Source organism: Anabrus simplex, chromosome 5 (genome assembly GCF_040414725.1).
Source record: "Anabrus simplex isolate iqAnaSimp1 chromosome 5, ASM4041472v1, whole genome shotgun sequence".
Classification (NCBI taxonomy): Eukaryota; Metazoa; Arthropoda; class Insecta; order Orthoptera; family Tettigoniidae; genus Anabrus; species Anabrus simplex.
In genome coordinates this window covers 432,285,615-432,310,444 of record NC_090269.1, presented here as the reverse complement: position 1 = coordinate 432,310,444, position 24,830 = coordinate 432,285,615, and the positions used below count along the sequence as shown (strand labels likewise).

Below are 24,830 nucleotides of genomic sequence, written 5' to 3'. Positions count from 1 at the left end.
CTTTCGAACACCTTCCGGGTAATCTGAAGAATAATCCCACTTTAGTTAATAAAACTTTCCAAGCATTTCTCAATCCGCATAAACAATACACAAATTGCTTTACAGACGGATCTAAGACTTCAGAGGGAACTGGAGCTGCCTATTACATCCCCCAGCTTAACTTTCAGCAACAATTTACGTTACCACCCAACGCTTCCATATACACTGCTGAAACATTTGCTATTCGCCAAACTCTTTTATGTTTACGGCAATATAATATTCCCAATGCCATCATCTGTACCGATTCATTAAGTGTACTTCAAAGTATCAAAACCCCGCAGGAATCTTCTAGTTGGTATATATGGAACATCCGTAAATTGTTATACAACCTTTCCGTAACTCAGCATGATATAATATTAATTTGGATACCAAGTCATTGCAGCATACCAGGTAATGTTCAGGTTGATCGTTTAGCTAAAGCTGCAGCTGAAGGACAAGGACTTCCCTATTACCTCGCCATTCCACACACGGATTATTCCCCTACTATCAAACAGACCGTACTTCAAAAATGGTCTTCTCTATGGAAAAATTCCGCAAAAACGAAGGGTAAAGCTTATTATCAACTACAACCGGAACTGCAAAGAACCCCCTGGTTCACTATGGGCACTTACTCTAGAAGACATATAACTACACTAATCCGTTTACGATTCAATCATGCGCTTACACCCGAATATAAGTATAAATTTCATATCAGTGACACAGATATTTGCACCTGTCAGCAAGCAAGTGGTACGATTCATCACATAATATTCCAATGTTGTAACTATTCTAACCAAAGAAAAAAGTTTTTTCAAGCACTAATAAATCATAACGTTCCTCTACCAACTAGTGTCGCTTGTCTTATTCATGCTCCTACGGAACCATTAGTAAATATGCTCACTAATTTCCTTGATGAATGTAAAATCGCCATATAAGTCACCCTTAGTAGCCTACACTTGTCACTAACGTTCTCACACTTACATTACATAACCTGACTATTCCTTTAAACTACACATGTTAACAACAGTACAAATCAGCTCACCGATAATAGAAGAAATTCCATATCTATCATGGATATCACATATCGGCGAATATTATCTTTTCATTACAATCTAACATAGGGTCCAATTAATAATTTAATCATTCTTTACCAGCACAAGCCTACTCCTCTGATTCTTCCTCAACCACGCAAAACAACTTCCAAACCTTGCATTACCCAGGATTACCAACCTAGAACTTACTGATATTCTTTCAACACAAATAAGTGCATTAACAAACGGTGTGGTTATTGGGTACAGAGTTAAAACTAAGCCCAACAACATACAAGAAGGAGAAGAAGAAGAAGTGTGATGTATGTTCGAAGACGGTCAGCATTGCGATGATTAGAGGCATAATTACTATCAGAACGTCAGGCGTTTCATGCCAAATTAGCTGTAGCGTACATTACTCCAGTGAAACAGCATATGCATTACTTCCAGTCTGTGTATCACTAATCTGTGTTTAATTGCTTAGAATACGGTATTTAATGTAAAAATTTGTTTCCATTTATTACCCGGTCATTATCATTGTTCCTATTTAGATTTACACAGTTAAAAATGTCCAACCCAAAAGAGGTTCAGTTTCAAGTGTTCGAGTTGTTGTTAAGCATTCATTGTGATTTAGAGGTTTGTAACATCTTGATCATCGGCTCCGTTTAATATTGATATGGATTTGATTTTTGGGACCTATTGCCACGCTTTGTGCAGTTTTTTAAAAAATGTGTTGTTTATCTTTGGTTTCCTTCATTGAGGAATTGTGGTTCCTTAACTTTTCCCTGCAAACATAATCTTTAATGTACCAAACTACCTCAGCTACCATGTGCAGGAATTTTAACCCTCCGTTAAACGCGCGCTCTGTTGTAACACCACTACACGCGCGCGGACTGTTTGTAAGCTTCCATTCCTTTCATTTCAAATATTTTCCAAGAATTCCTTATTTCTCTCTTTTGTCAATCTGTCTTACATCGTAATTACTTAATTTTGATTTTATTTATATTGATAAATTTATACATAATCTACATTTACAAGAATATTTCAGTCCTTTAGGATAAATTAGAAGTTATCAACTGCAAATCGCAGGACTTAACAAAACTAATTGTAAATTAACAGTAATTGGTTATTAATTTACTTCTTGGAATAAATTTGTAATCGTTACATTCTATTAGTTGATGTATATCGCACGGAAAAGTCACGACGTTGTGAAGTTCTTGCCGTGGAGTAAGTGCATTTCATTTCATCCACCTTATCAACGCCCGACTTCGTGTCTTTATAGAAGGTAATCGTTGAGGGTTTTGATCCATCTGAATCGTCATCAATAGAATGGTCCTCATGGAAAGTAGATAGAACCAATACAACTTTGTCTTTTCTTGACTTGTATGAACCAAAGGTATATATAGCAACTTGTGCATGTTACAATTTCTTGTAGCATTTCGTCGGTAAAGAACCATATTTCAGAGCTTCAACTGGTGTCTCAGTATTCATGGCAAAACCTACTACTCTAGGCAAGTGTTTTATAATATTATGTTCAGGTTTTCTGACCCTTCTATTACAGGCCAATGATTCCACTCCGACCCTTTCTTTCCAACATACATTTCATGCTGCTCACTTTCAGCCATGTCCTCTTCACATGTGGACTGTTTGCTCTCAGATTTATGATCACTATCATTTACCACATCCCAATCACTATCATCACTTGCACCAACTTCATCGTTGTCCAACCACTGCTCGAACTGATCCATAACTCCTGAATAAACCGCACCAACTCCTTGGAAAGAGGACACAAAATAATTATTCATAGCTCATTTTGTAATATCGTGTTTATCCCACTGTAAATAATCACAAGTAGAAAATATATCAAAATGAGCCCACTACTACATTGGTAGGTAATAAAAGTATATAATTTTATAATAAATGGTAATGGAAGAATGGATAACTTACTAAAAGAGTGAGTAAGATTATCAACTCACCAATACATGCCTGCAGACTTAGACTCCGCAAGTCTGTAGTTGACAATATAAACGTCTCTAATCAACAGCTCGGCAATTACTCAGACATTCTCACACCGTCACGGCCTTTGTATTGTTGCAGAAGGAAGCTACAAGAAGGCAGCCCGTTCTGCGTTGCATTTTCGGCATATGATACCAAAGAATAATCAAGTGCGGACTCTCACTCCGCGGCGCGTGTAACGGAGGGTTAATCTAACACACTTTAGGCTGCCTAAATATGGATATCGTACAACATGAGGAATACTGCCAGAAATGCAGAATAGCTGCTTTCAAAGTTATCTTCAAAGCTTTTGAAGTGTGGCTGGAGCAGACTGCCAGCACAGCCAATCTATCACCAGAGTCCCTTGTCTCACTCACCTCTGACTTCAATGAGTTTAAATGTGTCAGCTCATCCGAAGAGGAAGAACTAAAAGAAGAATTGGAAGTCTGAATTGATTGTTAAAGTGATCTGCTGGATGAAGGGAAATTTCATGTCTTTCATGTCTGTTACTTCTAACTTATGAAAAAAATATCCGGAGTCCACCCTATTTTGCTCCCATAAAGCAAAGCAACGACCAATATAAAGATAGTTTCATCTGGGAGATGACTTCCTTCTTAAAGAATACTGTTGATTGCAACTGCGAGCTGACTGCAATAGCTGTACTACACCTTGATTCAGTCTCACTATATTACCATCCTGGGAGAACACACAACCTAAATACTTGAAATTATCAACGTGTTCTAGCTTTATATCACCAATCTGACATTCAGTTCTGTTAAATTTCTTACCTACTGACATCAATTTAGTCTTTGAAAGGCTTATTTTCATACCATACTCATTGCACCTATTTTCAAGTTCCAAGGTATTAGACTGCAGGCTTTGGGCACAATCTGCCATCAAGACCAAGTAGTCAGCATAGGCCAGACTGCTAACTACTTTTCCACCTAACTGAATCCTTCCCTGCCATTTTATACCTTTCAAAAGATGATCCATGTAAACATACTTCTATTGCAAGTCTTGCACAAATCAGCCAACTATATGCCTTGGTACTTGTTTTGTACGGTACCATACTTTGGTGAACTTCAAGACTTCATAAATCTACACGTGTGTGAAGTATTACATTTCACTTTTATCGTGTGCAGGAACAGAAAACTTGTGCCACTCAACCGGTCATATCTGCAGTTTATTGCTCCATTTTGGTACTCGTTTTGATAAAGTTAGGACATTGTAACTCAAACTTTTAGTGATAATTTGTTTACATGTATAGTGAGTAAAAGTTACAGACTTAAAGGAGACATTCAATTGTTTCTACAGTATGGAAATATGCAAACCTTGTGCATTGTATATTAATTGGAAAGGTACCTATTTTGGAAAATATTTAGGTTTTTAGGTTCAGTAATATGCTTTTTCTGTGTTCATATCAAATTTATGTTGAATAGAAATAAAAACAAATAATAATTTGAAAACTTTAACATTTTATGAACTTGCTTCTTTACCCCGAAATTGTACCGTACCTCCAGGCTGCAGAAATTTCTTGGATCCATACGACTGCAAAGGGTTAAACAACAATCATCATCATCATCATCATCATCATCATGCTTGCTAGGTTAGTCTATGAACTTATGTCACTAACAATGACGATGATATATTTTCTGTTCTGTATTTCAGTAGAAAGTCACTGGTAGTATTTCACTACTCATGCTGATGTAAATACTTCAGTTTCTGTGTGAAATGGACCAGAAAGTGGAGATCAAGGAAGAACCGACCTGGCTTGAAGAAGAAGCAAGTACATCATTCGTAAGTATCCTTCCAGATTAATTTGTAGTGACTGGAATTTATTTTGTATTCAGCCGTATTAACTCCCCCAATTTAATCAGGAGACTCGCTGTTTTTGATCCTTTCTCCCTCTTTCCTGATTGCAGACTCCCAATTTTTAGAACAGATTTAGTATTCCTTTGTTTTTCCAAAATCCCAATTTTTTCCTTGTTCTTTATGCAGCTGGAGAGAGTTGATGTTCACAGTGGGCAACTGGCAAGACAGATGCAATCAGCAGGTGATGTTCTCTTATATGACAGAATCTTTAATGTAACGCTTTTTATTTTATCATTTCCACATAGCAATGCCAAATGTGAGACTATTTTTCAACATATTTACAAGGACAAAAACTCAGTTCAGATCAAATCTTCCCAAAAAGAATTCTGGGAAAAATTAATCCTTAAAACTCACTCAACAAGACCAGTGCTTTAACATAAATCAAGTTCAGAAATTGATGAAGAGGCCTGAGAGAGTTACATTGGAGAGTCATGTGTTTTAAAGCTCAGATATGTGCAGTATTTCTGCATTTATAAAATACATGCAATATATCAGTGTAAATAATAAGAGAAAGGACATAATTGAGCAGTAAAGTGTGTTAAATATTCTTCAAAGTTGTGTCATCAATGATGTATCATAACATGTCAAGACATGCCACAAAAAAGTCTCCTGATGTTTGACTTTTGAAAGTTGGCACGTCTGCTTGTTCAGCAACTCTGCATTAAAGAAATATATTGGAAGTGAACCCCTTTGATTTAATACTCTTTTAATTTGTGAACTTTTGGGGTTATTTTGAATTATCCATTGTAAGAAAAAAACTCTCCAACTTTTAAAAGGTACTTCTACTTGTGTTTCATTGGTTTCTCTTCCCATCGCTCAGTACATCTAAGTGGTAGTCTGGTTGATGTTTTGGACGTTCTTACCTGCCTCTGTGGATCTTTATTTATTTAATCATGTCAGAAACATACATTATTCTTACAGTTACACAGGACAATAACAAATCTGGTACTATAATCATTAATCATTTCTGATGATGGCAGGTAACAATGTAATTTAAGCTCTCCATAAATAGAAAATTAATTAAATGTGGTGTGACCAGTAAGCAGCTAATTTACATGCTTCCTTGGTAGCGTCCATCACATTCTTGAGAGAGCAAGTAGTTGGACACAAGTTACAAACAAGTAGATGGCTCATTTTCTGTTCTTCACCACATTCACATACAGTGGAGTCACAGACAAAACCCCACTTTCTCATGTTGGTCTTTGTTCTTCCACCATAATATTATTATTAACATTAATGGTAATGGCATGCTGGATGTCGTTCATTGTTATTGAAAATGGAGGTTTGTTTTAGATATTGGAATATTGTATTCATGTCATTTTTCCCAGGGATATTCTAAAGTTTGGTTACACAATATTTACTATCTTTACTGTCAATATAACTAAGCTGGCCCTTTGCTCTAAATATCTTCACCTTACCTACAGGGCCCTGGTTTGATTTCTTGCAAGAGGAAGCATTTTTTACCTGAAACTGGGGGCTGCTTTAAGATCAGTCCATTGCCAAGGGCAGAAATGCTGGCCTCCTCTCAATCCCAAGCTCTCATTCATATTGACTTATATCAATAGAGCACGTTTCAAACCTTGTTGCCAACTCCATCGTTTACATTCGTCCCATAGTTAGGCGGAGCATTAAATGTTATTAAACATGGCTCAGTATGAGCCCTACCCTGAACTGGCAAGTCTGTGACAGGTACACAGGCACAGTTCATTGGAATGAAGGGTAATATTTATTGTGAGGATCCATTTAAGATAAACACCATGGAAGAGTACTGCATGTCCCATTATTAGCTGAATGTAACATAATGTAAATTGAAAACAGATGTTAAAAATCCTTGATAGTTTAACTGACTCTGCCTATATTACTGGTAATCTGCTTTTCCCTCAGTGTAGTTTTATAGTGTCTCACTTATCACAACAGAGAGGGAGAATTTTATTGCAGCCCTGAGGGTAATTTAAACATTTCAAAAAATAAATAATTCATGATTTCAGAACTGAGTTTGTGACTTCTGTCTCTGCTTGTACCACATTTCTTCACATTTCCTATGGCAGAGCTTACAGTTGGTGGTAAAACATTATGATGAAAGCCGTACACTGATAATCTGGTCACTATATGATGTAGTTCATACAATTGCAGAGTCCAATCATGTGATATCATTGTGTCTCCAGCATAGAATTTGCTCCATACTTCTTCTCTAGATTGGAAATTATATGTTGGAATGCAGGCGAAGGCAGCAGAAGTAGCTGCAACCTCAGTTCTTCCACAAAGTAAGGCTGTCTCTCTAGCAGATACACTAGAAGGGACAGTGTATTTCGAGGGACACAAAACCCTATTATGTAAAGTTGATTTACTTCTTTCCAGGTCTGAGATGTGCCCTTATGATTTCCAAACAATATGTAATGGGTAGAGCAATTTTCAGATGAGAAAGATTTAAAGGTGACTCTATAGATGACTTTGCATATTTCTTGTATCACTCGTTTCATTCAGTGTTCTCCCCAGAAATGATCATCAGCCAGTTGGCAGAAATGAATAGCCAGGTGGGGAATACTGTGTAAAAAAGGAATATGATAAAATTTCAATATATATTCCCCTCAGGAAATTAACAATAATACTGAACGGGTAAACATTAAGTGCAAAATTGAACAGTTTCAGTGTTATCACAAACAAGGCGACATAACAGAGTATTTCAAACTTTTACTGTTGTACTGCTCAATCATTATCATGTAAGACCACAGCTTAGGCCATACAGGTTTGTGGTGTCATGCGGAATCAAGTGCTCACTTGCGATTCCATGCTAATCTAGGCAACGTTCGCATAGGACACTTCATGATTTTCAAGCTAAACGTTTAAACTTTGATGTAAATGATGCAATTATGCTGTTAATAATTAAGATGTATCATTTAAATAAACAGTTTTACAGTATAACATTTTAATTTGGAACACACAATGACTCAAATATGTATTACTGTTATCTAACTAGTACATATCTAGGTTATGTTATCCATGCTGTCTGGAAGAATGCCAGGATGGTGCACCCATTAAGAAGGTCCTGGAGAGAACACTGGCCTTTACTGTGGTGTTCACTTGGTTTTTTTATGTATTGCGAAGACATTCCCCAACATTTGTAGAATTATGCCCAGATACTTGAAGTTCATTACTGATGTAAGAGGTCGAAGTCTATAGTGTATGATTCCATATTTGCCCCCTCTTCTGAATATCAGTGTTAATGTTTTCTTTTCCTGTAATCGTAACTCATTCTCATTTGCCCAATTTACTGGTTTGTTGAATGCTAGTTGAAGTTCTTTGTGATTGGTTGGGACCAAAAACATGTCATCTGAGTATATTAACAATTTGACTTAATTAGCCAACCAAGGTTGTGAATTTCATTATTGGTTCCGTATTGAATTAAGAGTACATATAATTTAATTGACAAATTTTAATCCACCTACTCTATACTATACAATAATTGTAATGCCTATGTATACATTACAGTGTATTAGGGGACTAGTTTCTACCCTGTGTGGGTCATCATCAGCCTAAATAAGGTACACTTTTTATATGTTGATATCCAGGAACCATATTTTGTTGTAAATTGATAAAATTAATCAAATGAGCAAAATGTGTAATATTTTTTTTGCTAGGGGCTTTATGTCGCACCAACACAGATAGGTTTTACGGCGATGATGGGACAGGAAAGGCCTAGGAGTTGGAAGGAAGCGGCCGTGGCCTTAATTAAGTTTCAGCCCCAGCATTTGCCTGGTGTGAAAATGGGAAACAACGGAAAACCATCTTCAGGGCTGCCGATAGTGGGATTCGAAACTACTAACTCCCAGATGTAAGCTCACAGCCGCGCGCCTCTACGCGCATGGCCTACTCGCCCGGTAAATGTGTAATGTGATAACATGTATATAAAATGGTGAAATGCATGAAATGTTATGTAAGATAAAATGATATCGTGGTACTGATCAATAGATAGTGAAATGTTCAAGTTTACATGTTATCACATTACACATTTTGCTTATTTGATTAATTTTATAAATTTACAACAAAATATTGTTCCTGGATATCAACATATAAAAAGTGTACCTTATTTAGGCTGATGATGACCCTCACATGATCAAAACTATTCCCCTAATACACTGTAATGTATACATAGACATTAGAATTATTGTATAGTAATGAGTAGGTGGATTAAAACTTTGTCAATTAAATTATATGTTAATTAACCATTACCTCTATAATGTCTGCTGTCATCATATTCAATAGGATGGGACATAAAGAATGTCCCTTAAGTACTCCATTGGTTTGATCCATAGGACTGGACCTGGCAATATTGTCACAGATTTCCATATTGTTGAAGGGGAGAATGTTACTGATGAGTCTAACCAGATGATTTTATCTCCCCAAAGTTTTTTTTCTTCTTTCCTTACCAATTTGCTTCCATTGACAGTGTCGAATGCTCTTGAGTAATCTATGAAGATAGTTTCCAGGTTTTTTTCCAATCAGTTACTACTGATCTGCATTTAGGGCACTCCCCCAGGTGGCAGATTCCCTCTCTGTTTTTATCCTGGGCTTTTCTTAAATGATTTGAAAGAAATTGGAAATTTATTGAAAATCTCCCTTGGTAAGCTTTTCATATACCAAACTCCCCTTCTTATAAACAAATATTTGCCCCAATTTGTCCTCTGGAATTCCAACTTTATCTTCATATTGTGATCTTTCCTACTGTTAAAGACACCACTCGAATGTATTCATCTATTGATGTCATCCCACGCATTTCTCCACTGACAGCTCGGATATACCCCTTCTATTACATGTTATAAATCTCATTGTAAACCATATTGGATGTAGATTATAATAGTCGTAAATAAAAAGCAATAAGAGAAACCACCTTTCCAATACTGATCAATCCTTATATTTAGGATACAGTCATTACAATTGGTGTTGTAAGTTGGGACATGTTTCGCTCAACTGTCGTAAGCATCTTTAGCCATAATAAACATAACCTAAAGTTTGGTCAGGGCCCCGAACCTAGTGACTTATAATAGTTCCCTAAGAACCAATGTTCTCATTAGTGACAATCAATAACCATATAATTAGGGTATAAGCTTCTAACAATTTCACATAATTAAGATAATAACACCACACTCTTATTTGCGGAGGTTAAAATATGTCAACTTACATAAGCTTATAATAAAGTAAATAATCATATTAGATTTTACATTGCTATCAGTCAATCACTAAAAAACTGTTTAACAGTACTTCTAAATATCTTTTTTTTGTTATTGATTGAAGTATAAAGTAAAATTAATCACAAGTTAAATCTCATTCTATTGCAAAGAAAATGAGAGTCAGAAACAAAAATTCACTTAATAGTTAATTGACTAGTGGAATCGTTCACATCACAGAATTAATCACGCCTGAAACTGCATATGTGTATAGAGGCAAGTACCCAAATTTCCTTTAATAATAAGTTAAAGCCAAAATAGGTGTCCTCGAGTTTCTACTGGGAGTTCAACAAAGTCTTAGATGGAGATTAAAACGCAATGAGTGTGTGTCGAAGTACGTTATGTTGGATGAGGGCGACTAGTCACCTTAGTTTTATTTGTGTTTTCATAATTTAGGAAATGTTCACCAGTGGTCATGCCATGTATTCTTTTAATCTACCTCTGCGGGGAGTCAGTATGTCGCAAAGTTGGCATTACTCTCTCAGCTTTTGATACTTTATGACTTTGGCATGTGGACATATAGCTCGGTTAAAATTAAAGTTGCAAATCATAATTCCTAACAAGTGGGAAATAAAACATGTGATTTTTTTCCTGAATCACATTCTTGAAATTGCTTTCCAAATTTTTGTCAAATTTATTGTGCCATTTCACTGTCATAAAATGATCAATGTGGCAGTGACTGAGACAAGGAAAACATTCAGAATTGTTTGGAGATCACTATTGAAAAAAGGAAAATTGGAAGAGCAAGCTTGTGAAATAGTCTTGGTGATCTGGTGATACCTAACATACAATATTTCAAGACTTAAAAAGAAATTCATTTAAGGAAGAAGATCGGCAGAATATATATACTTATTGGAGAATGCATAATTTTGGAAACCATAAATAAATCTGCGACACAAGAAGAAAATTAGAAAGAAGTGCATACATTGGATTAACAAGATGGCAAGGGCTAACCATTGACATGATTACCAAGAAGAAAATCTTGAGGATGCAGAGGAATAGCTCAATTAATCCATAAAATAACAACTTTAATACAGATATCTGAGACAAGGGTAGTCTACAAACGCTATTGGGACTAGAGTTAAAACGACAGAATTCACATTGAAGTTAGAATGTTAGAAGGCTATGAGTTCCATATTATGACGCAGCTAACTTCATATATGTTTATTTCTATTATATTTGCACAAGACATGGCTCTCATGACGTTCTAAGAAGATGGCGAGATGTTCAGAGGAGGCTGGGCTGAGGTGACAGCAAAGGAACTTTACTTATCCCAGAGCATCCTGATGACCGGCGAGAAGATGTAATTGCCGAGCCCGAACCACAGATATCCTGGAGCATCTAATTCAATCCCAGTGCAGGTGACAGAAAAAAATAAGTCTTATTTCTTAGCGCAGTAAGTTAGATAAATCTTGCAAAATGTAATATTATTCATTAATATTTGATGGTGAATAGATGGTTAAATATTGTGATCTTCGAATTAGCTCAGATATGTTAGATTCTTGTGAATTAACATTATATTTGTGTCAGAATACAGGGATAATTGGTAGTCATCTGAATAACACTAACCAATCCTTGACAAGGAAATGTGAAGTGAACAATATGTATTTGCCATTGCAGTGATATTTAAGCATGTGTAGAGGTTATTATATATGAATTATGAGATCCATATCGGTAGAATAGTTAAGGTTATAAATGAGCGATGGTTAATATGCTGTAGTATGAAGATTAAACAGTGCCATATAAAATCAGAATGGAATTATATCGGGATATGAGAGTAATATAAAACGGTAATGAGATTAATTGAGAAGAAATGGATTAATCAAGTGAATGAATGATAGCCAGAGGATTCCAAGTCTCAAATTAAGGTATACATAAGAATTTTTTGGAAGAAGAAATATGATAATACACTGACTGACAGTGACAATGCAACACCAAGGAGGAGTGGTTCGAAAGGGATGAAAGTTGGGGAAAAAACAGAGACAGCACGGATGAATAATTGATGTTTATTTCAAACCGATATGCAGGTTACACAATGCGCACGGCATCGACTCAGTAGGATGTAGGACCACTGCGAGCGGCGATGCACGCAGAAACACGTCGAGGTACAGAGTCAATAAGAGTGCGGATGGTGTCCTGAGGGATGGTTCTCCATTCTCTGTCAACCCTTTGCCACAGTTGGTCGTCCGTACGAGGCTGGGGCAGAGTTTGCAAACGGCGTCCAATGAGATCCCACACGTGTTCGATTGGTGAGAGATCCGGAGAGTACGCTGGCCACGGAAGCATCTGTACACCTCGTAGAGCCTGTTGGGAGATGCGAGCAGTGTGTGGGCGGGCATTATCCTGCTGAAACAGAGCATTGGGCAGCCCCTGAAGGTACGGGAGTGCCACCGGCCGCAGCACATGCTGCACGTAGCGGTGGGCATTTAACGTGCCTTGAATACGCACTAGAGGTGACGTGGAATCATACGCAATAGCGTCCCAAACCATGATGCCGCGTTGTCTAGCGGTAGGGCGCTCCACAGTTACTGTCAGATTTGACCTTTCTCCACGCCGACGCCACACTGGTCTGCGGTGACTATCACTGACAGAACAGAAGCGTGACTCATCGGAGAACACGACGTTCCGCCATTCCCTCATCCAAGTCGCTCTAGCCCGGCACCATGCCAGGCGTGCACGTCTATGCTGTGGAGTCAATGGTAGTCTTCTGAGCGGACGCCGGGAGTGCAGGCCTCCTTCAACCAATCGACGGGAAATTGTTCTGGTCGATATTGGAACAGCCAGGGTGTCTTGCACATGCTGAAGAATGGCGGTTGACGTGGCGTGCAGGGCTGCCACCGCTTGGCGGCGGATGCGCCGATCCTCGCGTGCTGACATCACTCAGGCTGCGCCTGGACCCCTCGCACGTGCCACATGTCCCTGCGGCAACCATCTTCGCCACAGGCGCTGTACCGTGGACACATCCCAATGGGTATCGGCTGCGATTTGACGAAGCGACCAACCTGCCCTTCTCAGCCCGATCACCATACCCCTCGTAAAGTCTTCTGTCTGCTGGAAATGCCTCCGTTGACGGCGGCCTGGCATTCTTAGCTATACACGTGTCCTGTGTCACACGACAACACGTTCTACAATGACTGTCGGCTGAGAAATCACGGTACGAAGTGGTCCATTCGCCAACGCCGTGTCGCATTTATCATTCGCTACATGCGCAGCACAGCGGCGCATTTCACATCATGAGCATACCTCAGTGACGTCAGTCTACCCTGCAATTGGCATAAAGTTCTGACCACTCCTTCTTGGTGTTGCATTTGCTCTGTCAGTCAGTGTATGTGAAGAAAATGATGATGGAATATTAAATGAATATGAGGAAGGATAAATAAATGTGAGATGTATTGTTTTTTTTATTTTATTTTTTTATTTAAACATAGGAATTTCATTTTGTCTTTATTGAACTGAGAAAGGATGTTAGGAAAAACTTAAACAGTCCACCGTTTCAATACAAAAATGTTATATTTATTTATAACATGTATTTGCACTTGGAACTAGTTTCGACGCTGTGTTTGCGTCATCATCAGCCAAAATGTGGGAAATAGGCAAGATGTAGGCATTTATATTACACAAGGCGTTACATTAAACAATACACATCTTATAAGGAGATAAAAACAGGACGAATATAGAAACAAATGACTTGTTGAGAAAACAAAAGTTATACATATTAATAATAACCTTAACCACATATCTTGCAGTGTGAAAGTGTTCTTCTTGAATGATTCCTGAATATAAAAAAAGAAACACACGCGCACACATTTCTGGAGAGCCAGCAGGCAGGACAAAGTAAAGTGAAACTTTAAGAGTTCTTCTGAGAAGAGTTCCTCATTTTTTCTATGTTCCGACTAACTAATGAAGTCTCCCTTGAGTTCCTGATAAACATACATAACAGGAAATTCACCTTCACTCTCAACAATAGCTCTAAAGACCAACGGTAAAATTTTTATTTTAAATATTGTGCAGAGACGTGAAAGCATGATTTTGAACATGATATAACTCCTTCATATAACCCAGTTTTTTAATACAAGGTGTTGCATTAAATAATACACATCTTACGAGGAGATGAAAACAGGGACGAATGTAGAAACACATGCATCGTTGAGAAGGCAAGTTATACATATTAAAAATAAGCTTAACCACATAACTTGCAGTGCGAAAATATTTGCCTTGAATGATTCCTGAATACAAAACGCGTGCGCATACAACACGCGCGTGCAAATACATGTTATAAATAAATATAACATTTTTGTATTGAAAAGGTGGACTGTTTAAGTTTTTCCTAACATGTATTGTTTTGTCAATAAGGAAGGGAATGATTAATTGTGAAATATATATAATATCCATTTATTTTGGAAAGACCTCCTGTATTTACAGGATGCCGCTAAGAACAAGGTAAAACATATAAATTTTCTGTAAATATCTATTAATTAAAGAAAATTCATAATTAGATGTGTAGGTGGTGCCTCAGGATCTTGCTGGAGCCTTGGAGGACGTGGGTCACAATTTCGGGGATGAGCTTCATTGGGAGTTGGAAGCGCTTCCATGTGGCGACAAAGTGACGAGGTATGGTACCGCGAGCTCCGACCATTATCCCTATTATTTCAACTTTCCAAAAGAAAATATTCTCTTTTGTGAAGTGATAACCGTCAATACAGAATGAGATTTATAACTTGCAATCCAATTATTTCAATTTCCTGAAGGTGGTATTTAGATTTGTAGTATGGGATAGTGGGTTTGTATTTGTTAATCTTTCCTAGATTAACCTCCTCTGGCTGACCGCTATGGTGCTCAAACCTGACAGTCGGATCTAATATGAATCGTTGAGAGCTGTTGTCTTTAAAGGCCATGATGTCAATTCTCTGCCAACTACCATTTAAGGCCAGTCCGTGTACCTCCTCATGTACATTGAATCCCTCCTTTCTCAGTTCTTCGGCAATGAAGGATCTAATCTGGTGGTGTCGCGTGTTTCTTAGGAGCTCCCCGCGTGTGCAGAATCCCAGCACATGACCAAGAGTTTCTTTCCCTCCGTGGCAATGCCGACAGAGGTTGTTGTCCAGGGATCTGCCTGGCACCGAGCACACCGCAGAAACATTAGCAGTCATCTTTATAGCCTCTCTCCACTTGTTACAAGACAGTCCAGTGCGATCTCGCACCCAAGAGTTTGCTGGTGTATACTCTTTGTAAAGTTGTATTCTGAGTCCTTTTTTTTGGTAATGAACACCAGGAAGTGAATTCATGTTCTCGTAGCTCTTGATGGATCTTCTTAGTATCGTACAGGCCGTTCTTGGTGGTTATTTTCTGGGTATCAGCGTTTGTTAGTTTTAGGCATTCTATACATTCCCGACTCTCCGCTTGAGAACCCCTCAAAGCTACACCAAGTGGATGTTTAGTCTTTAGCAAGATATCGCAGGCATTAATGCATTGTAGGTAAACTTCCCACAAGGTTTTAAACAGAGTGAGTTCTTTTTATTTCTTTTCGGTGTACATCATGCCATCTGGGGTATCTGTCGGCAACTGCAATATCTCCTTTGTTGCACTTTTAATCATTTTATCGCTATCGGATAAGAATTTCTGTGCAATTTTCTTGAAACTGCATGTCAGGAAAGGGTATATCAGGGTGGGACAGATTGAGGAATATAGTACTATGAGCTTTTGGTCTTCCTTAAACAGCGGCGACAATGTTAGAAGTTGGAGCTTATTGTGAAGGTCTTATATTACAGCAGTCTCGTCGAACACTAGAGTATCCCTGAAGGTAGTTCCAAGGTAACGAATTTGTTTGCCATCTCCGATTAAGTCAATGCTACAGTCTTCCTCCACGGATAGCGACCCTTGTTTCAACTCGCCTCGGATTACACATATCCCTGTACACTTCTGTGGATTGATATCAAGACCAATTTCTTCAATCCTCCTGTGGGCTATGTCATAGAAAGAAAGAGATCCACCTTATCAATACTAAATTTATTAATGTTTTTAAAACAGGACCGGTTTCGACTTTTCACAAGTCATCCTCAGCTGTCATATACATACACATTAGAATACATGTTTTAACAGTTGTATCTTACAAAGAAATATGTCATATTTGATAGACATTAGGTAGTATGTCTACAAGTGAAATTCTGCTTCTTACGTCTAAGTTTAGAGGATCAAGAATATATTAAAAAGATATCTATCTTTAACATATTAAAATAATTACAACACATGATAAAATTTGTTGTTTACACCTGACCTTGAATATAGCATTAACGTTCAAGTTTTACCAGTAAAAGTTCTTTAAAAAGACTTTCATATTGCATTGTTTTTAGTCAACTATATATGCTTAAATGTAGCTGCATGTGCTTATACAGTACACTTTTTACTAGGCTTAAACTTTGTCAAAATGAGTAATGTGAATCTGAATTTGAAATTAGGATGACAAAGTGAAATGCGTTTGAAATAACAGTAATCTAGGTAATTGAAACCTGTGTTGAATGACTCCTTCAATAATATGCTATTTAAAATACATTACATGCAAATAAGACAATAGCACACTTCAATATGTAAAAGTTAAAAGATATAAGACAATCATGTAGGTTTTGTGAAATTCATATGAAGTATTGTTCTTTCTTCATGCGTATGTGTCAAGTTCAAATGGGGTAGTATATTTTATATAAACTTTATCAAAATAAATAATGTGAATCTGAATTTGAGATTACGTTGACAAATGAAATGCCAGGTGATTAAAACCTGTATTGAATGACCTCTTCAAATATATACTGTGTAAAATACATTATATGCAACATAAGACAATGGTACATTTCAATATGCAAGTTAAAAGGTAAGAGGCAGTCCTGCAAATTATGTAAAACTTCATATGAAGTACTGTTCTTCAGACACTAATACCACAAGTTCACGATATAATACACGCCAAGCTGCCAAGCGATACACTTCCCAATCATCTCACGACAATAGTTAGCAAGTATCATAGATCGAAAAAGAACCACCTACTACAACAGCTTTTATAACCCCAGCAGCACATTCATATTCAATCTGTATATTTAACATGATAATATTTTATAGTGATTGGACTTTAGCAAATATCTTACAGTGGCCAATAGTGCCCCATTTGAACTTGGCATGTACACGTGAAGAATGACTAGATTACTGTTATTTCAAACGCATTTCACTTTGTCATCGTAATTTCAAATTCAGATGCACATTACTCATTTTGACAAAGTTTAAGCCTAATAAAATGTGTACTGTATAAGTACATGCAGCTACATTTAAGCATATTTAGTTGACTAAAAACAACGCAATATGAAAGTCTTTTTAAAGAACTTTTACTGGTAAAACTTGAACGTTAATGCTATATTCAAGGTCAGGTGTAAACAACAAATTTTATCATGTGTTGTAATTCTTTTAGTATGTTAAAGATAGATATCTTTTTAATATATTCTTGATCCTCTAAACTTAGACGTAAGAAGCAGAATTTCACTTGTAGACATACTACCTAATGTCTATCAAATATGACATATTTATTTGTAAGATACAACTGTTAAAACATGTATTCTAATGTGTATGTATATGACAGCTGAGGATGACTTGTGAAAAGTCGAAACCGGTCCTGTTTTAAAAACATTAATAAATTTAGTATTGATAAGGTGGATCTCTTTCTTTCTATGACATACTATAGATATAAATATGGAACATCATGAAATTTATTAATCAAGACTCCTGCAGGCTAGTCGAGTAAGATCTAAGGCAGCTTCTTTGTTCTTCCCGATGATGACGGTGTCATTGGCAAAGCCCATTACAATGGTAGTTCGGGTGACAGAGATGCCCTGTAATGCCGCGAGAGACTATCTTCACTTAGCTCATCTAAGATATGACCTACGGCTAGGTTATAGAAGGCTGGTGATAATGGAGATCCCTGCATCACACCTCTCTTTTTGAGGATAGGTTTTGTTCTACCCTTCTGCGTTTCAATTTGAGTGACATTCCTGGTCTGTAGGTTGGAAATTATGTCTCTGAGTTTTGAAGATATTCCTTCGGACTGTAGAGTTTTTAGAAGGTGGCCGTGACCAATATTGTCAAATGCCTTTCGAATGTCCAAAAAATTACCATGATGTCTTATTTCCTCTGTTTAGCAGATTTTAACAATGCGCCAAGAATGAAAGTATTTATAATGGTGCTTGGAGTTGAACAGAATCCTCGCTGGTGTTCATTATTATGGATGTATTCACGTAGACGACTGTCAAGTACTCTTTCTATTACCCTCCTAATGACTGAACAGATAGTGATGGGTCGCCAGTTCGACATGGCCTTCTGATCACCTTTCTAATTTAGCAAAATTGTTCGTGCTTTCCGCAAACATTCGGGAATTTCGCCAGTTTGTAGCATTCCGGTTGCTATTTTTGCGATGATTGCATGTACGTCGTCGTCTTTAAGGGCTCTCATCAAAACGCGATCTGGGCCCAGTACAGTATCCACTGCGATATGATGGACGGCAGCAGTAATTTCCTCCTTCGAAACGGAGGGCACGAATGTTTCATTACTTTCCACACGCTCCGCTTCAGTGATTTTTTAAGGGTAGGTTTCCTTTTCGTTTAAATTTTCATGGGAAAATGTATCAGAAAAGGAGCTATGGATGTTTCCAAGGTCAATTTTACACACCTCGGACTTGTTTTCCAACTGCCGCCTCACTGCCTTCCGTCTCTGATTGTAGAATTGGTATTGGGTTAGTTCGTAGTTATATTTGTTTCGCCTTTTTTCGCGGGCACGTTTGTCCGCATGCTGTGTATATGTCGAGTGACTGTGATGTTTTTCGTTATGAGCTAGACAGCGTTTCTTCCTAGCCTCATAAAATTTGATTGCTGGATATTTGGGGCCAGGCAGGAGGTTAATCGACGTGAAAAGGAATGTTGCAAAATCTTGAACCAATTTATTATAGCCATGATCTTCGTTGAATTGTTCAAATTTTGATTTCCAAAGGCAGATTTGTTGTTTGTACTTTAGAGATTTTTGCTAGGGACTGGACCGTATGTATCTGTTTGAGATACTTTGGCTGTGTGATTCTGAAGCAATCTTTCGTGATGTCGGTCGGGATGAGAGCGACTGATATGGATGGATATGCCCCTCTCACCATAAAAATACTGGCTACAGTATTGACATTTGACTTCCCGAAGCTCTTGTGAATTGTTTTTTTGTACGAATTTGCGTTCCCGGTTTCCTGGGTATCAAGGCGTTCGTTAGGTGTTAATATCGAATGATCTTCAGTTGCGTAAGACATGATGTGCGTGCTTGATGTCATGCTGTGATCAGGATGTGCGCACCTTAAATGTACAGAAATTTCACTCTTTTCCCCTTCATATGTGTTATTTATGTCTCCGCATTTATCTGGTTCTTGTAAATGGGGTGATGATAAAGATGAGTCGACATCTTCCAACCATACATTTGGGTCATGTGTAGGAGTCAAACAGGTCGTATTTACAACTGAATCACGATATTCTTCTGGATGGGCTTTGATAATATTAATTCTAAGTCCTTTGTACTGTTTACCACAATACTGACAAGGAATTTTCTGGTCTTTATAACTGTCACAAGTAATATCTGCCATATTGATGGTCATATATAATGGATAACTCAGGATGAAATTAAAGGTCTGGGAACTAATGATGTGTCAACGAGCGTTGTGGGTAATGAGAGGTTATGTGTTGCTTTATGGTTAGTGGTCATTTATATATCAAATATTTGTTCCTAAGCACATTGGAGATGATACGAAATGAAGGAATACCTAAAAAAATGTGTATCAAAATTCTGTACTGATCTTATGTTGAATGTTACTTCCGTTCTAGCAGCTATTGAAGAAAAATAATATAAAATATGTGTATAACTTCCGTGCCAGATAAATTCTGATTCTTCCATATCGATCTATACCTAGCTGAGCTTTATCATTCCATGAAAAAATTGGATACGCAAAAATATATACAGAATAACAAAAACTGTCGAATCGATAAATTTTCAATATAAAATTATGATGTAAATTTCTGTTTCACGGTAAGAAAAATGTAGAAAACACTCACGAACTTTCTTCAGATGACTGGCATGCCTTAAATAACAAAATATTGAAAAATAACCAACTTTAACCTTATATCATCTCAAATATAGGAAGCAACATCACCTTCCTTCTGGTCAGTTCCAAAGCCATCCACAACACCAAGAGAGAAGAGTATTGACGCAATCCAGGATCAGTAATATACTTAATACCATGATGTATAATAGTTGACGGGTATTTCATATCCAACATGAATGAAGACATATGGTGAATCTTATAATAAGTTATGGTACTATTATATCATTGAATTAATTTGTTGTAGGGAAAGTTGAGTAGGATATTGATTAAAATTAACCTACACCTCTACCATAAAGTTGAGTATTCATTGAAGAAGTACATGGCGGTCATTTAGTCCTATGCACAATTATTATAATTTCTTCATATATGATTTCAGAAGATAAAATAAATGATTGAGTCCTCATGAATAATATTCTACTCTTAGTTTAGTAAATGACACTAGATAATGTGTTGGAATTCAATTAGTTTTGTGACAACATGTCTCGTCAGACACATTTCCGTGGTTAAACTAATTTGTAAGAATAAGAAGATGAATGATATATTTGAGCTGACAAGTGATATTAGATATTAATGTAGATATTAGCGCATATTATGATTGACTTGGTACTTATCTTTTTCTTGATGCAACCTAAAGCATAATCCCAGAATAAAGAAAATCTAAAGCTCATCCTAAATAACTAAATAAATAAATAGACAAATGAATATAAGAAAAGTAAAAGACGATGCTGAGATATGATATTTCCTGAGACAATTTGTAAATAATTTGAGAAACCTTGATTGGAGTTTAGCAACATTTTCTTTTGTGTAGAAAATTAATGATGAGAAGATGATGTGTAATTTCATTTCAGTAATTTGAGTTTTACATTATTATTTTATTTTTCATGTTGTACATAATTATCATTACAATTCAATCAAGGATATTAATCACTACAATAAACTTAATTAATGAATTTCTTAAATTAGATGGTAATTTTCTTTTAACTATATTTCCTTTTTTCTCAATTTCTTCAGAATTTGAATAAATAGTCGTGATAAAGATATATTGGTATTTATATTATACTGTAGTGTAAGCATTATACGTGTAGATATTTATTTCGTAATTCAAAGTAGAATAGGAATTATCTCTCGATATAATTGATAATAGGTACGATGGAGACGTCCATTAGTGTTCGTGGCGGATGACTTATCTGTAAGATAGAAAGCTTTTAAAGATAAAAGTTTCATTGTTCTGTATTGAAAGTATTAACATTAAAAATTGAATAATTGAAAAAGAGGTTCAACCTATTCAATACATAAGAGAAAGAAATGTAGTGATTACATTCTTGTTTAATAGTAATTAGAAATGGGACCAGTTTCGACCCTAGTCCAGGTCATCGTCAGCCGTTCAAAACAAGAAAAACAATGCATACGAAAAAGAAAAAGATTAAGTGAACTTTGGATCGGTATAAGATGAAATATAAATTGATGATGGGGGTAGAAATTGTGAGTCACTTAAGAGAAAACAGTACGTAATATTATGAATGGCAGTACGGCACACGCAATGACCGTTCTCCACTATTCATAAACATTGTGAGACTACCTATCATTGCGTGTGCCGTACTACCATTCATAATATTATGTACTGTTTTCTTTTAAGTGACTCACAATTTCTACCCCCATCATCAATTTATATTTCATCTTATACCGATCCACAGTTCACTTAATCTTTTTCTTTTCTGTATGCATTGTTTTTCTTGTTTTGAACAGCTGACGATGACCTGGACTAGGGTTGAAACCGGTCCCATTTCTAATTACTATTAAATAAGAATGTAATCACTACATTTCTTTGTCTTATGTATTGAATAGGTTGAACCTCTTTTTCAATTATTCAATTTTTAAAGATAGAAAGCTTTTGCAACTTTCACTGATCCATGTTAAAAAGGAAACTATGAAAGGCAATCAACCCTGAGTCTGCTAGTCTGGATTTCTTCACAACCCACCCTGGACGCAGGAATGGCGCATTATGTTATTAGTTTCAACTTTCTCTTTAAGTTTTCTGATGTTATTTGGCATAATCCGCATTTCTTTCTCCTCGTTGTCAAATATCTTAGAAATCTTTTTTGCAACTTTACATTGTATCTCTTTCCTGTTTCTCTACCTCTAACTTGTCAATGACCCGTCCTCTTTTTGCTACCATATTCACTATTTCATTGTTGTTATTAACATTCTTTAGCCAATTTTGTTTATGTCCCTTCCCTAACATCCCAATTTCTCTCTCACTAAAAGCAGTGTTCATTAGATCCTTAACTGGAGGGTAGAAATTATGTTCACTCTTAATTTTTTGCCTGCCACCCTTCTTGTTTTTATATGTTTTGTTACTACATTTATTTATAAGGGAACATAAGTTTTCTGTCCAACCTATCCTGTTTGGTCCTAAGAATGTAGCACATTGACTGTTCTATATTATTTCTCATTATATCCCATTCAGGACTGGAAATTTGTTTAGGTATTTGAAGATGCAAGTTATATAAGTTCTGATTTAGCTGGGCTTTTTTGATCTGCAGAAATGTAATTTTGCTTTTTAACCAAATTTGGTTAACTCAATTCGTAGTCTTCCTTTTCTAATACCATGCCAACCCTTTTTTCTGTGATTTTAAATGTTTTGGAGTCATTTTATTAATTAAACAATTTTTAAGAAAACTCAGATCCTTAGAAATGTTGGCAATTTTGATTCTCAAGTTCTTAAATCTGTTTCTCAATGTTCCAGCCTGGCTGGCATATTCCGAGTTTATTATCATAAACATACCGAATGAGTTGGCCGTGTGGCTAGGTGTGCACAGCTGTGAGCTTGCATCCAGGAGATAGTGGGTTCGAACCCAAATGTCAGCAGCTCTGAAGATGGTTTTCTGTTGTTTCTCATTTTCATACCAAGGCTGTACCTTAATTAAGACCACGGTCGCTTCCTTCCCACACCTAGGCGTTTACTATACCATCATCACCATAAGATCTATCTGTGCCAGTGTGACGTAAAGCCAATTTAAAAATATAATTATTTGAGCCTTATTGTTTAAATATTTTTAATTGGTCTGTATTGACTACAGTCTCATTATCATGAAAATCACACATATATACACCATCAGCCTAGTCACTATTAAAATTATGTGTTGAATGTTTATTACCACATTGCATCCTGTACATGTTTCGAGAGCATCAATTCTCACTTCTTCAGTGCTTATACAAATTGTCCAAAAATCTTATACCTATTATCTATAACATTACAATACAGTATACACCGTCATATGGTTACAAATCTACTTATAAACAGTAAAGCAAATCATGCTAATATCTCCTAGTTAAACTACCATCTGTGTTAATAATCAAACAATACACTTTCTTCTAGTTACAATCCTGCCATATCAAAATAACTACTACTCTGTTTGCTAAAAAAAAGTGTCTATTTCACTACTCGTTACTACTCAGAATTTAGGTCTTCTACCAAATGCAGCTTCCTCCTCTGCTATCATCTGTTCTTAACCTAACACCTACTAGACATGTTTCTATCCTCTCACCATTAAACTATATTGAAATAAATAGTCTCTTTAGTCCCATCATTGATATTCCAAACTTCAAAAAGAATGTTCTGGTGCTTGGCGTGGCTGATTAGAATGTTTACAACAATTGTCCCTAGGAGAGCTCCCACAGTGAACTAAGCTATTTGGCAGTCTTCTCTTTCTGTCACAAGTAACTCCATGCAAACTTACAAACGCATTTTTGCAAACATCTTCTCCTGTTACCCGCACTTTGTAGGTGAATGTCGCGGCCCGAGGTTTCATAATGTCTTCATTGTCCATTTTTGGTTGACTGTTCACAATAAAATGCATGCCTATCAAACCACTGAGATCTTGGGTGTCTCTAGACATTTTATTAAAATCTTCAATGATCTTGCGCCGGGCTTCTTCCCCTGCTTTCTCAAAACAACACATCCTCAAACACCTAACCAAAAACAGACAGAAAAGAAACGATTATTTTTAGAGATAAACTGATTAAGTCCTGGATATTCCTTAGGTATGTCAGGTATAACACAATCGAAGAAATAATAGGAAGTAACAATAACAATTATGAAATTTTTTAGATTTCTACTATTTTTAGTTTTTGAAACATATTTTAATATATAATACTACGAACCTGCAGTCCTCTCCAGTCATGCGAGCTGGTACCAATTTTCTGACATGGTTGATGTGTTCTGCACCACGCACTTTGGCATCACAAATGGTATCCTCCTTTTTCGTCTTTCTGGCTCTCTTTCACAGCCGCTCTGGATGATCTGTGTCCATATTAACATAAAACCTTGGAGAACAGGAGTACAATCTCGAGGAATGCAGTCAGTTGTAAACGAAAGTGTAGCTTATCAGTGGTTTATCGGGAGTTTAGCAGAGCTATCTCATGGTACCTACCTGCAGCACCACTGACTAGTGGTGTTCTCGCTAGCAACAGTCCAGACTTGTGGAGATTTTGCCAAATCACCGTATGTTTAGAGGCTAACACAGTACGACCTGA

The 24,830-nt window shown here is 36.7% G+C and overlaps 1 protein-coding gene across 2 annotated transcripts in view; it reads left to right on the top strand.

The window, feature by feature from the left end:
• LOC136875062 (uncharacterized) overlaps nt 1–24,830 on the top strand; it is a 54,306-nt gene that overhangs the window by 4,615 nt on the left and 24,861 nt on the right. For both annotated transcript variants that reach the window (XR_010860346.2, XM_067148797.2), the window contains exon 2: nt 4,710–4,838. Coding sequence is in view for 1 of the 2 variants with exons in the window: in XM_067148797.2 (XP_067004898.2) it covers nt 4,773–4,838 (66 nt within the window). In the remaining variant the exon portion in view is untranslated. The remainder of the gene's footprint in view (nt 1–4,709; nt 4,839–24,830) is intronic.